This window comes from Aythya ferina (genome assembly GCF_964211825.1).
Source record: "Aythya ferina genome assembly, chromosome: 1".
Taxonomy (NCBI): Eukaryota; Metazoa; Chordata; class Aves; order Anseriformes; family Anatidae; genus Aythya; species Aythya ferina.
In genome coordinates this window covers 105975117-105989387 of record NC_140296.1, presented here as the reverse complement: position 1 = coordinate 105989387, position 14271 = coordinate 105975117, and the positions used below count along the sequence as shown (strand labels likewise).

Sequence of the window (14271 nt, the reverse complement as noted above, 5' to 3'; positions counted from 1 at the left end):
GCACATTAAATGCTAACATATTGATCAATTGGCATGTTGCCTTTGACTATCTCATAGGGACTGAAGCCAGAATAAGAGTCCAAATGCAGAAGTACTTTTCTGCATGATTTTATTGTATTTTGCCATTTACTATAGTATATAAATCTCCAAGAACTGCAGTTCAGAGTTCCAGCTTAGGAGGTTTGGTAATGTCCATCTGTTTACAAAACCATTTTCCGTTTTTGTAAACTTGGCTATTTGTTGTAAAGCTTTAGGTAGAATTTTACAGTATTTGGAGCCTTCAGATTTGGAGCCTAAATGAAGAACTATTGTCTTAAGTCATCTAGAGATTTTTCAGATTTCGAACAATAAAAATTTTGAGTGTATGCTATTAAGCCATGTTTCTTTATAATAAGAAATCAGTATTATTCATATCTTAGAATGTATGAAATAGAATAAACATTTTTTTTCTATCTATTTCAAAGCAGTTAATTGAATTAGATGAAGACTGTATTTCTCTGTGACTTCTGTATAAGGCTGTCTGCCAATTTTCCCTGAGGTGTTTTCCTGGAATATTTTCTAAAACCAGTAAAATTAAGAAAACAGAATTTTGAAAAATATATGATATTGGGCATAAATGTCACTTTGCAAAAGTTTACTAGCTCTTGCTGTGGCTATCTGTTGTCAGTTTAAAAGTTTTAGAAGGTGTAGAGCTTAGGGATATGGTTTAGTGGGGACTGTTAGTGTTAGGTCAGAGGTTGGACTCGATGATCTTGAGGTCTCTTCCAACCTAGAAATTCTGTGATTCTGTGATAAGAATGACATTCATGCATTTGGACATACAGAGTAATATATAATGAATGAAAAATCTACTCCCTAACTAAGGGTATATTCTGTTGTTCATCAGTCCAGAGAGGTGAGAAGAGATGGGAGCTCTGGTTAATGGTTCCCTTCAACAGAATAAAATTGTGCACTAACAGTGTAATAGTTCAGCAATTTTTGAAGTTCTGCAGTAGTTTGGTGACAAGAAATCCTGCATACTATTCTTACCTCCATTGTTGTTCAGAATTAGCCACTCAACCATACAAAGGGTCTGTTTGTTGTACCTTCCAAGGGGTATTTCAGGCTTGACCTCAGACGTAACAACGAAATATCATTTTCCAGAATATGACAAGGGAAGCAACTTAGGTTTTTGAGTGTGGTTATGATAATGCTAGTGTATCTTCTCTGCTATAAAAATGTCACATTTTTCAACCACTTGAACAGCATAATGGGATTTTTTAATGAAAATAGGGTCCTTTCAAAGAACTTTGATTGTAGCCGTACAGTTACAACATGGGCAGGACATGGCTAAAATTGTTGTCCTGAGGCAGGACCTTAGCATGACAGTATGTATCATTATGCATATGCAGATTTAGGGCTGTGAATGCTGTATAAACATGGTTATCCTGGCGTGTGAATCTTTATTTCGTATAAAAAACATCTCCTCTGATAAGTCTTTGTCTTCTTCAGAGTGTAAGGATGATTATACGTAATGGTATAAGAATATGACTTGTAGGTCATGCCTGTGACAGAAACAGTGCTGCAGTTGTTCCGTTGGCAAGTCTGTGGAATAGTTGTATCTCCCCTTTCAACAGTGCAACTGAAGACAAATAGGTTCCCTTAGGTTTTGCCTGGTGAGGGATTTTCCAGCTTAGGAACCATGGGAAGAGTCAATTTTTCAAATCTCAAACCAATGTAGCTGTGACAGCAACAGCTTTTCAATCAATTGCAATCTGGCTCAATTGGCCAGTGCCATATATCAGAGCTTTAAGCTCTCGTTGAAGACTGGCTGTTTGCTTCCGTCCTTGCTACCACTATTAACTACTTTATTTTTCTCCCTGGTGTCCTAAGTGATAAGACACTGGCACTTCTGGGTCGATTCATACCATCTTTCTTGCAATGGAAAATCATTCTACCTTTTGGAATAAGGTTTGTAAAGAAAGATGCTGTTTGGTCACGTCTTCTCACCTTTTCTCTCTTATCTTTTGATCCTTTGGTTTCTTGTTATTTCAGTTATGTCTCTATGCTTGCAGGACCAAAACAAGAACAAGGAGGCTCACTACAGCCTTTTAATTCTTATTTTCTGTTTTGGGGGAAAGCTGGAGCAGCTTTAACAGTTCATTTCAAACTGGACATTGGGACCTTGAGTTGGAATGTACAGAAAGAAAGCTTTATTTACAGAACACACCCAAATCCTTGGATTTAAAAATGTAAATCTTTCCTTGCCTAGGGAAATCTAATCTGTGATCTCCCAAAGACACAGTTCTTATATGAACTGTCTGGAACACATTGGTTTTATGTCCATGAGTTTGGAAATCTGCTGTGTTAGTCACAGTAAAAATACTGTCTGTAATGAACGTGATTCAAATAACTGAAAAACTTTACAATGGAATGTACAATAAAATAAGAATAAATAAAATAACTATAATTAATTAGGACAAAAGAAGGGGAATTATCTCTGCAATCTGTGCAAATTAATCTAGTCTTCCAAAAGGTAAATTCTGAATTAAAGATAGTAAATGCCTTCTCCTAGATTGTAAGATGCAGAAGATCTTGAGAGGGACCATATTTTGTACGCAGTCAATTAAGTTAATAATTAGGTCAATTTTCCTGATGTATTTTCAATTTTCGATCAGCCTGACGGGTACTCTCAAAGCTGCATGCCTGAGGCACACAGATACTTCAGGGTTTAATTAGGATTCCCAAGTGTTACAGCATGTTCTCCTGTGCTGTCAGTTACACTTCTCACAGGAGTTAAAGGTACTGTTTATATGACTTCTCAGATTTGGCCATTTAATTGATTCCCAATTCATCATCTAGTTCATTTACTCTTTCACATATGGAAATAGTGGTACAGGATGACAACTATCTTGCCCAATAAGATTCCTGGTAATACTTAAAGTCCAAGTCTTCAACTAGTGAAATAAACAGACTGATTGAGAGGTTTCTATAACATTTTTTTTTTTAGTAATCGCGTGTAACTTTCATCCAGTGGGTGTTCCAGAAGTCTTCTTTGGAACGTGCTTCTTTAAGCATGTATTTCTTTCTATTAACAATGGTAAGTTTCTTAATGACTGAGTGGAGGAAAAAAAAAAAAATTGTTTAACCTCTCTATCTGCATTTGGTATGTTTATTACCAAATGCCTCAACATTTAATTATTTTTGCAATGTAGCATATTGCTTCATTCACTTCTGTATTTGTCACCAGCAACGTTTAAAAGATGTGATCCTGTTGGTACAGCACTCTGTACCTCTTTCTGCATTAATGGATTATCGGCATGCAGGAGTTATATCTGCTAACTATCTTGCTGAATGTAGTAGGGAATGACATTTTTTCTGGAGAAGGTGACTGTTAACCTTCAGCATACCTTCAGATATTAAGATACCAATTTGGAGGTTCTGGGGGGAAAAAAAAAAAAAAGTTACCCTTTGGAGAGCATGCATTTTAAAACACCTTAAAGGTTACCGTAATTGAGACAGTACATTTTGTTAACATTTTAAAAGTTTGATCTAATTTCAAGTCAGGAGAGGTAGTTGTTCTTTCATACGTCTAAGGCCTATATTTAAATGTTTCAACTTGTTTTGGACTCAGTCTTGGTTCTGTTAATTAGTGTTAAAACAATACTGTGTTTTTTGCTTGTGTTGACCACCTGTGCTCTGGTATCATCAGATAGGCAGTAATAATGAAGGTAATACTAAAGTCTCTAACTTTTTTTTAAGTGTGCTTTCAGGAATTTAATACCACTCCCTGAGGCCTTTAATCTGTTAATATTGTTATAGCAGAATGTGGTAGCAGATTCAGTAAAACAGATATTTGGTTTGCATGTTCAATGAAAAATAGGCAGTTTCCCATTGCTTTAAACTCTGTTTTACTCTTTAGGCAGTAGGAATGAAAGTACTCAACTTTTCTTCTTAATTATTGAAAGCATTTCATGTGTACCATTCACTCTTTAAGTTATTCATTAATTTATTTTCATTTATTCAATTTAATAATACTGTTCTTTAGTACTCATATTTCTTCCCAATAAAATGTGAATTACTGGTAGCACTCGTTGTGAGATTTAGATTGTACAAAATGATCTAGCTCAAGCTCTAGTACAAGACTATGTTTCCTGTTTTACTGAGAGCTGAAATAAAACTTTTAGGTATTTTAAAGGAAACCAGCTCAGTTTTAAACATAAACACGAAACATTTAAATGATAATGATTTTGGATATCTCTATTTTGAATTGTTTCTGAATCTCTTTAAAGGATTTTTTTTTTTTTTTGAATTTTGACTTCGACCATTCTTTTGAAACTTGTTTATATTTAATGTGCTTTAAATTTGAGGTTAAAAAAATTAGCAGTTATTTTAAAAATCTTGCTTATATTTGCAAATCCTATAGTTCTCTTATACACCAAAGAGGCTCACTGCAGTTTGATTGTGTTACAGATCAAAGCAGGAGGGTTCTGTGTTAGGTACAATTGATGTCAGGTTTGAGGAGAGCAGCCAATTCTGATTATTTTTATTTAGTAAAGTATTAACAAACTTTTATTAGCACAAGTACTTTAGTACCTTAGTTCACGTGTTAATACTATTTGATATATCAGCTGTTGTTTTATACAATAATTCTTTGTAGCTGTGTTTCCAGTGAGCAGCAGTACAAGACCTAGTACCATTCTCTTCCCTGCCACCTGAACACAAAAATAGTGAATAAATGAACTTTAATCATACAACATATGAAAAATACACCATTCAGTATTCAAAATCTACTGTTATTCAAGAAAATAACAGGCATACAGAAAGACCACTTATAATGTCTACTGAAGTCTTAAAAATGTTGTAATTTAAAGCTTAAAAATAGAGCATTTGAGAATATATTAAAAAAAAAAAAGAGAGAGAGAAAGAGAAAGTGCATAATAATAAATGTCAGATCTAGAATTTGTTCAACATTGCTTGAAGGTCTTTTAAAATATGTTCTTTTGTTCATTAACCCTACAATTCCTTTTATGATGACATTGTGGAGGAAGTGTTTATGAACCAGCTGTTGGACCTATTTAAATTTGATCTCAATGGTAGTAGAGTAGAAAAAAAAAAAGTAGGTTTTTACTTAGTGTGTGTGTGCATGTGTGGTTGTTTCCTTTTAACTTTGCTCTTTAGAGCTTGAAAAGGAGATCCTGAAATATATGTAGATGCTGTGTTATCTTCATGAGAAAGATTTAGGACAAGGGTATCAACACTGATGGGTACAAATACATTTGAATACTAAGAAAGAAGAAAAAAACACACTGGATTTTAAAGTTCTTTTGTTTCTTCAGGCTTTGAGGGAGCAAGGTTTGCTAAAGGACAGAGTTGAAAGCAAAGCAGGACAACCCTGTATGAATAGAGTACCTTGAATCTGTTGTCATAGATGTATGGCAGAAGATTCAAAATCGATCAGTGCTGTCATAATGTTAAGTGACGATCATCATTTACGATCAGTCTCTTCAGTGTGAGCAGTCTCTTGTATCTGGAAACCTATTCAGTGAGAATTCTTCAGCTGTCATCAGGGAAGTCCTGTGTCGTGGGAAGGGCTGGCTGCCTGGGAGAGAGACTGTCAGGTGCCCTACCTCGGCAGTTTGGAAGTTCAGAGGAGGCTTAAAGAAGATGAGAGATCTAGATACTGACCTGATCGCTATCTGCTTGCTCTCAGAAGGCTCTTTAGTCCAAGTGACAAAGGTGTAACAAGATCCGATGGCTGAGGTCAAAATGCTTCAAGGTAGGAATCAGACGGGAACAGAAAATGATGAAAGTAACCAGCCAGGTTTCTAAAGGAAATGACTCCTACCTGTCAGAGGCTCTTTAAAAGTGTAGATGCTTTTTGAAACATTCAATACCATATTGCTGGACTCAGTCACTGTGTAAAATTATTGTCTGTTTATGTGATTGATCTTGTTAGATGATCATAATAGTCATTTCTAACTATTTATAGCTAGGCTCCTTCTGTTCTGTTTTAATGACTGTGCAACGATCTCTCTCTCTCTCTTTTTTTTTTTTTTTTTTTTTCCCTTCCCCCAGGGTACTAGTTTTTGCTATGACTTTACATAACTGCATGGAAACTTCTAGGGCATCCTCTTCAAAAAAAATAATATTTCTAACTTATTTCTAACTCAAGTTTTTTTTTGTCAGACCAGATAACATTCTTAAATAGTTTAATAGGGTATATAAAATACATTTTGGTAGCACATATATTGTCTTAAATCTTAGCATGTGTGGTTTTTGTTTTTTTTTTTGAAGTTAATTTGGTGCCATAACACTTTAATATATGTGTGCCACCAATAACAAAAATGATATTCTGTCATTGGTATAAATTTCATGCCAGCAAAGTCTTTTTAAAAGGTACTATAGTTCAGGCTAATGCTGTTAGGCACCTGCTTTGAAGCACTGTTCCAACTGACAAAAGTGTCTTACAATATATTTGAATGCCAAAAATGCTGTCTGCTGTGTCTCAGCAAGTTAGAATTCCATAGGTAGCGGGGAAAAGGGATCATTGCTGCTCTGAAATTACAGGAACTGTTCTGGTTTTGAAGAACAGCTCAATCCTGACTTAAAAAAATAATTAGTTTCTCTTTGATTACTGATTCATGGGATTAAAACAAATATTTAACTTCCTGAATCCAATACATTTTCCTAACCTTACAGCATCTTACAGAAAGTGTTCATTTTTGTTGTGCACCTCATTTTATTAGTTAGATTAATTATTAGACAGAAACTTTCTTTGCAATATGTTGTTTTGTCGGGGCAAAAAGGGAAACATTGAAATACTTGTTATAGATTTGCAGGAATTAAAATAATATAATTGTATGTATTTAAATATATATATATGTATTACATGCTTGCTTGTTGTTTTGTTTGTTTTTTAAGTGAAATTAGCTGGAAGGCAGGGCAGTGGGCTATTGGGGTTGCATTGGTCCATGTTAGCATGTAACTTGTTGTTAGCACATTTTTGGTTGCTGTGAGGAAACTTGCTCATTAGTTGAGGTCTGGTTGTTTTCTAAAGCAATACAAGGAATGATCGCTTCTCTTTATTTCACTTTTGTTTTCTTTTTTTTTCCCCATTTTTGAGGCACATGCTACAATACAAGGAAACGTTTAAATGATCTTCAGGCCAAGAAAGGGGCAATTGCTGGGGTCTTTTCTATTCTGTTGGTGAGATGCATTGGCTCACTCATCCCTGCTCACTTGTCCAGCAGCCAGCCTTGCATGGTTTGACAGTGACAATGCAGGAGAATTAGCAGGAAGCACATCTGGGCAATCTCTTGTAGAATTAGAATAGATTGAGATTCCCTTAATTTGATCATGAAGCTGTGCCCCAAACACCTTCATTTCCCTCTCTTCCTCTCTTTATCAGGTGACCATGGCTGTAGTGACCTGGTTGATTAGAAATGCTTATACATTTGAGTGCATTGCTGTGAGTTGATTTGGTATATGAAGTGTCTAGCCAGTCTGACTAGAATAGACCTATAATAAAAATTTTCAGATTTTCTTATCTCAGGTTCTTAAATGATAGACACGGCTGTAATATGCAATGGGAATGAGTGCATTCCTTACAAATGCATTCTTTCCATTTATTAGCTAGAGCATTCTGGTTGGTTTATTTTTCTTGTGTTTTGTTGTGTTTTTATTTGTTGTCTTAAAACTAGATCACAGGTATTTAATGATAAAAATTTAACAATAGTCTTTCTTAAACACCTACAGTGTGTACATTGAAAAAAAATTGCCTTCAGTTGCCTTCAGGCAATTACCTTCAGACATGTCGTATGGGTTGCACTGAGCAGATCAAGTCACGGTTACGTACTAGATACAGGGGCATGCTTCTGACTGGCCCATTGCAAGACAAAAGAGCGCACGTACCCATGGTGTTTAGGGAAACCAACCAACACACACCTCTTCTTCTTGTGTTGCCCATGTGTGCCTGATGACCAACATATCAAGTAACTAGCACTACATGTATAACTATATGGGGGTTGACAGCATGGTTTGGGACTGTTGTGTTGCTGATTGTGTAGGTATTAGCTAGTAGTAGTGTAAATGTCATGTGTCTGTAAGTTTAAAAAAAAAAAAATCTATGCTCCTATTTCATTGCATTCCTAATTATGACACCTTTAAATGATTTTTTATATCATTGAAGCTATCATGTAATATCATTGAAGATATCATGTAATTTCACCCAGTAGTGACTGGCTACTCTTTTTGACAGTAGCCAGCATGCCAGCATAAAAAATTAGGAAAAAAACACTGGGTGCTGCATTTTGACAAGCACTGTTTATGGTTTACACAAAAAATACTGTCTCTACTTATGTTGCTTGTCAATAAAAACTTATACTCAAGTGATTGCTATTTCCTTTCTGCTCTGGGAAGGATTCTCTGGGGTAAGTGTAATTGCTTTATTGATTGAACAGTGCAAGGTTTTAAAGAGTCGTTGACTTTTAGGTGGAGTTACCAAAGTTTCTCTTCAGCCTGATTAATTCAGCAAGCACAGCAAAAAAGTGCTTTCTGCCCAAGCGTGGGAATTGAGAATTCACACAGCAACATCACCAAGTTGTTTAGTTGTGCAAGGTGCATTGTACTGTCTTAGCTGTGCAACAACAATAACTATGATCATGATTTTCTGTATTTTGGAGAAAATTGAGTAAAATATTAGAAAACCTTAACCACAGTATTTCAGAAATGGAGATTTTTATATATGAAGATTACATATTGAATATGAAGAAAAAATACTCTCAATTTATCTGTTTTCATTCCAACTGCATATACGAAGAGAAAGAAAAAAAAAAAAAAGTGTGGTGAAATTTGACCCTTTGGTGACTGAAAGCATGAAAGCACATACCGTACTGGATTACCAAGCACAGTTCAAATATATCTTCAAGAGGAAATGTAATCTCAATTTACAGTGACCTTGACTCTGAAGAACATGAAAAACTTTTTTTTTTTTTTCCAACCTGTCAGGGCCTGAGACAAAACCAAAAGGAAACGAAAAAAAAAAAAAAAAAAAAAAAAGGTAAATATCTACTTTACAGCTGCACAATCAAGCAATTAAATAACAACTAACTGTGGAGTGATCTCTAATAGATTGCATTTTCTTACCATTTTCTTAGCATTTTAGCAATTTGTTTTTATTATGCAAGTATTGGACTTTGTTGCTTGAAAGGTGCTAAAAGCCATCTGAGGTGCTAGCTATCTGATAGGCTTTCATCTTAGATTTGAGGTTTTTCAGACTTGAAAAGCTCTGTGGCATGTTAAGATCATTTCCCTTCACTTTTTTTTTTTTTTTTTTTTTTAATTTAAAGGCACTTATATATCTGTTAGATGTATCCAAGTGTTAAAGTCTTCAGCAATAATAAGAGGCTTCTTACTCTTCGTATAGAATCTCCCCTGTACTTCCATATGGTGTTGGCACTGGAAACTGGATATATACTTTTTTAAAGTAACTTGGTTCAACTTCAATTTCTATTACTTTTATGTTCCTTAGTTTGTGAATGTGAAAAAGGAAGTAATAATATGACCAGTGGATCCAAGCCAAAAAAAGTCTCCATTAAACTTAAAAAAAAAAAAAAAAAAAAAAATCTTCAGCAGTGTCAGCCCAATCTACTTTTGCCACACAATTTACTGTATCTGGGTAGCTTGAGGGCTAGCTGCCTAGGAACACAATAAGTTGCATCTGGTTATTAATGCCATATTCAGTATAAGCTGAATATGTATGTAAAAGATTTTCAGTTTGCGTGAGTAGAATTTGAGTGCTTCCAGAAACAAAATAATTTGATGTTTCCAAATCTGTTGCATTAATATTTACAGGAATGTAGTAAGAAAACTCTAAGAGGTATGCAGGTTGAACTTAATACAGTTCTGTTGAAAGCAGAAGGGAAGCTAAAGGATAGGATAATAGTATTTTGACATACTTTTCTGAAAAGCTAAAAGTGACATAGTTCTCATTTCTGAAAACATATTTCATATAGGTGTAACCTGGATTTTTTTGTTGTTGTTGTTGATGAAAATGTCATCAGTTTTCCCTAGTCCATAGAAGGAAAATACCCGTGTTATTTGCTTTTTATAGAGAGAGATGTTTTGCTATGGAACATGCTTTTTCTTTTTTTTTTTTTTTGCACACCAAACATTATAGGTTTATTTCTTGTTTTGTTTTGGGTGCTTTGGTTTTTTGTGTGTTTGAAATGAAGCTTCTAGACTAGCTCTGTTTGAGACAAGGTAATGTTTGTTCAACAGCATGGAGGTTCCTTCCAACCGGAATAATTCAATAATTTCTTCATTAAATTCTAACACTCTCTTGTACTATTTTGCATTGTTAAATTGTTAGAACTGTTTTATCCCTGACTGCCCTCTTGCAGTACAGTATCTCCTGATTCCAAGGCATTCAGAATGTTTAATTTAATATTTTAATTTAATATTTTAACTGAAGCATTTGAAACATGAGTGCTTCAGTATGGAAGGGAATTAGTAACTTCAGATGATGTCTGGTAGTATCTGCAACATACTTCAGTCCTCATGGTATACAAACATTCTTTGGTGCTTCCAGAAATTATATCCTGTATGTAGAAAAGAGGTATAACAGTCTATATTGATGAATTAAGGTATACCTTTGATGAATCAAGCTAAGCCTGTCATTGTAGCCACTGAATTGTGGGGTGTCAGAATGTAAGGTAAACCTATTTGGGGAAAAAAATAGAAAACAGTAATACTCATTGACAGCGTTATTTGCCAATAATCCCCCCAAACAGTCAAAGAACTGTAAATCCTTTGTGCTCCCCCACTTCACGTTAGATTACACAGCATTGCTGTATAGGAAGGTGTTAGAAAGGTATTTCCCTTGTCCCATGTTAGATGACCCATTTACCCTCAGAACATTTTAATAGGTCTGAACAGCATGAGAGACCAATCAGAGAGCAACGGTTTGGTGACAGTGCCAATCTGTAGCACACCAACATTTCTTAATATCTAACAAGTCATAGTCAGCTTTCAAACAGCATTAACAACCCAACCACTCTTTTGTAATGTGTGCCACTATGTCTGCGGTCGTATTTTTGATACGTATGATACGTGGTTTATTTACTATGGATTCTTGGCACCAATCAGTGTCAACACAAGATTGTTGCAAGTAGCAAGAATGACTGATAGCTTTGTCAAAATCCTAAGGGTCCTTTGGTTGTAGTGTACTACTCTGTTACAATATCCTTTGTTCAGTGTGGATGGCGTAACCACAGTGGAGAGGTCTATAATGCTATATTTATTATCATTTGAGTTATTTATTTTTAGATTAAACCCAATGCCACTTGCTAGGCAAGACTTAGGAATGCCATTATTCTGTTAAACTGAGTCATAATGCAGTGGTCTGCTGAGCATGGTATGATGTCTCCCCTCCTCTAAAAAGAAATATATTCACACAGATATTGATAAAATTCATAGCAGATTAGCAGATGGAGCTGGAGTTGCCTAGGCCTAGGCTTGACCAAATGATGATAAAGAATAAATTCTAGTAATGAAGACCAAAAAAAAAAAATTTCCTTATGTGAAAAGTTACTAAATAAAATTGACTTCTTCCAAATGAAGGATGTGGTCCTGTATCAAAGTAAGTGATGACTCCCAGGGATCAGGGAAAAAAAAATCCCTGTAAACAAGAGAAGCCAAATTGCAAAGACTAGCTTAGCTAAGGCTGCAGAAATGTTTGTCCACTTAGTGTCATCTAGAACTTGAAAGTAACTACAAAGTTCAGTTATTTTTGCCATATAATCTTTGCCATAAACTCAAGGTGCAATTCATATGACCAGTGGCCAATCTTCAGCCATAAACTTTTGAGTTACAGGCAGGTTGACTTTGTGTCTTGGAAAAAGAGGATCATAAAGTAATTTCTATCGTGTTTATACCCAAGTAACTTTCCAACTGAGCAGAAGATACTTTGTCTTCTTCAACTGTGATAGGAACCTGTGCTTACATGTGAGGCAGAGCTATGTCAGGAACAAATGAGGCAGCTGTTTCCTGTAGACAGTCCTATGTCTGTGTCAGCCTTTCATGTCCACAGTGTTAGTTACATGTGGGTTTTCTGTGTTACAGTGTGGAAGTACTAGAAACCATCCTCAGATGCCAAATAAAATTCCTGAGCTATGCTGTTCATTAATATAAATAAAAATGACAGCAGGAACCATTAGAAGTCAAAATAAAACACTTTGCTGTCCTGTTGGTGTATTGCTGGGTAGTTTTTGACTTCGTCTTCTTCATTCTTTCAGTTCTACGTGATGACTTCAGACAAAATCCATCAGATGTAATGGTAGCCGTAGGCGAACCTGCTGTGATGGAGTGTCAGCCCCCAAGAGGTCACCCAGAACCCACTATATCATGGAAAAAAGATGGGACCCCTCTGGATGACAAAGATGAGAGAATTACAGTAAGTATAAAAGAGAGTTGTTTGAAAAACTTGTAAAACCTAAATTATTAGTCTCTTGAGCATGTGGACATCCAATCATGATGGACTTTCTGGGTTCTGTCTATTCCTTGCCTCAAAGGCAAGGTTAGTTTGCACTTAGCTTGGAATGCATTCTCTAGTCACGTACTGCTTCATTATAAGCTATGCATTTGTTTGTTAAAGAGGACCTTGCAAAACTTGTGTTCTTCTCTTCCTTAGGGGAATTACAAACTTGTGAAAATGAAATTCATTGTCACTCTCCTATAATTTTCTTCTCTTTTATCCACTTACAAATTCCTGCAACTGTATCTGCCTTCTTTAGTTGGAAGGAGAAACTGCTGGTAGTCTAGGTGAGACTTTCTTTTGTAATTCTTTGGGAAGGAATCTGGGCAGAAAAGTTGTGCATTGTGGTACAAAGGATAAGAAAACATTTGGAATATTTCTTTAGAGAGATAATAGCTTACCCTATAATCTCAAATTAAGCTGTTTTCCTATTAGAGGTGTTGTTATTTTCACTTGTAGCTGTAGCTTGCTGAATACAGTGCACAGTTATTCAGTAGTATGTAAAAAAAAATCTTCTCAAATCACAAAACTATCACTCTTAATTTTTGGTATGTAAAACAATAAGTTATTGAGCCTAATGGCTTGAAGAAAGGGTAAGGAAAAGTGGAGTTCAGAAATCAGTTGTATGCTGGCAGCATGGTGAACCAGAACATCTTTCCATATGGTAACAATATGTATCATCTAAAGTACATATCATGTATTATCCTGTTGGTACTTTGAGGATTATTAATGTAAAACAAGGTCATATACATATTTATATACCTCAATCAAATGATGAAATGAGGGAGATTTTTAATGGAAGAACACTTAAATGTCAGCAACCTAAGTTAAAAATTGCCTCTGATGCTGGAGATTTAAATTGCCTGTTGTTTCACATGCTTTTTACGAACAAGACAAAGCTCTGGTATTGTGTACTTCTGGCATATGCATACATTTAAATTTTTAAGTGCCCTTTAGAACCTATACTGATTGCTGGCTATTAACACAATTCCTCCAATCATACTTAAGAAGAACTTGCAATTTCCTTTTAAAATTTCCTTCCCACTGTGACAAGTCAATTGACCTGACATAAGGGGAAGATTCCAATGCTATTTTTTCTTCAGGTAGTGCTTTCTATACTTGCATTTTATATTGCTGTAGTCTCTTGAAAGAATTTCATGTATAACTTATTCAGTACGTTTCCTTTGTTATACATTAAAACTGCTCTTCTCCCAGCTGCCAGAAAAATACATACCCAGAACAAAAGCAACAGTCATTGATTGGCAACACCACTCGTATTTATTAAAACTGTGCTTATGATGGAATAAAGATCCTCATTTTGGTTTTCTTTTCTGTTTATCACATAAAATACTCACCTACCTCGTATTCTTTCACCATTATATTGAGTAAAGTTAGGTTGTATTATTAGTTTCTGCTTCCAAAAACAAACAACTGAGAATGAGTTTTGATGTATGTGTAGATATATGCGTTTCACATGCTGAAATGAGTGTTTGTGTTCAGAGGTGCAAATTAACAGTGCTGAGATAGCTAAATCAACTGCATCGTTTTACGTCATATTTGCCTCGCACAGTCTTACACAGCACCAGGAATGTCATGGCTGCTTTCTCACACAGGCAGGAGACTGAAGCTACATTGTAATGCAGATTTGCATTGACTTACAGCTGTAGCAGGATCTTGCCAAGTGGATGAATATGCATTCAGATGTACATCTCAGACAACTTTGCAGTAACCATCTGTATTATCTTGCTAGTGGCTGG

At 35.3% G+C, this 14271-nt stretch overlaps 1 protein-coding gene across 11 annotated transcripts in view; it reads left to right on the top strand.

Moving 5' to 3' along the window:
* The window catches only part of ROBO1 (roundabout guidance receptor 1), a 737333-nt gene that overhangs the window by 600768 nt on the left and 122294 nt on the right, over positions 1 to 14271 (top strand). For all 11 annotated transcript variants that reach the window (XM_084506318.1, XM_084506315.1, XM_084506317.1 and 8 more), the window contains one exon: positions 12276 to 12433. In XM_084506318.1, coding sequence (XP_084362444.1) covers positions 12276 to 12433 — 158 coding nt within the window. The remainder of the gene's footprint in view (positions 1 to 12275; positions 12434 to 14271) is intronic.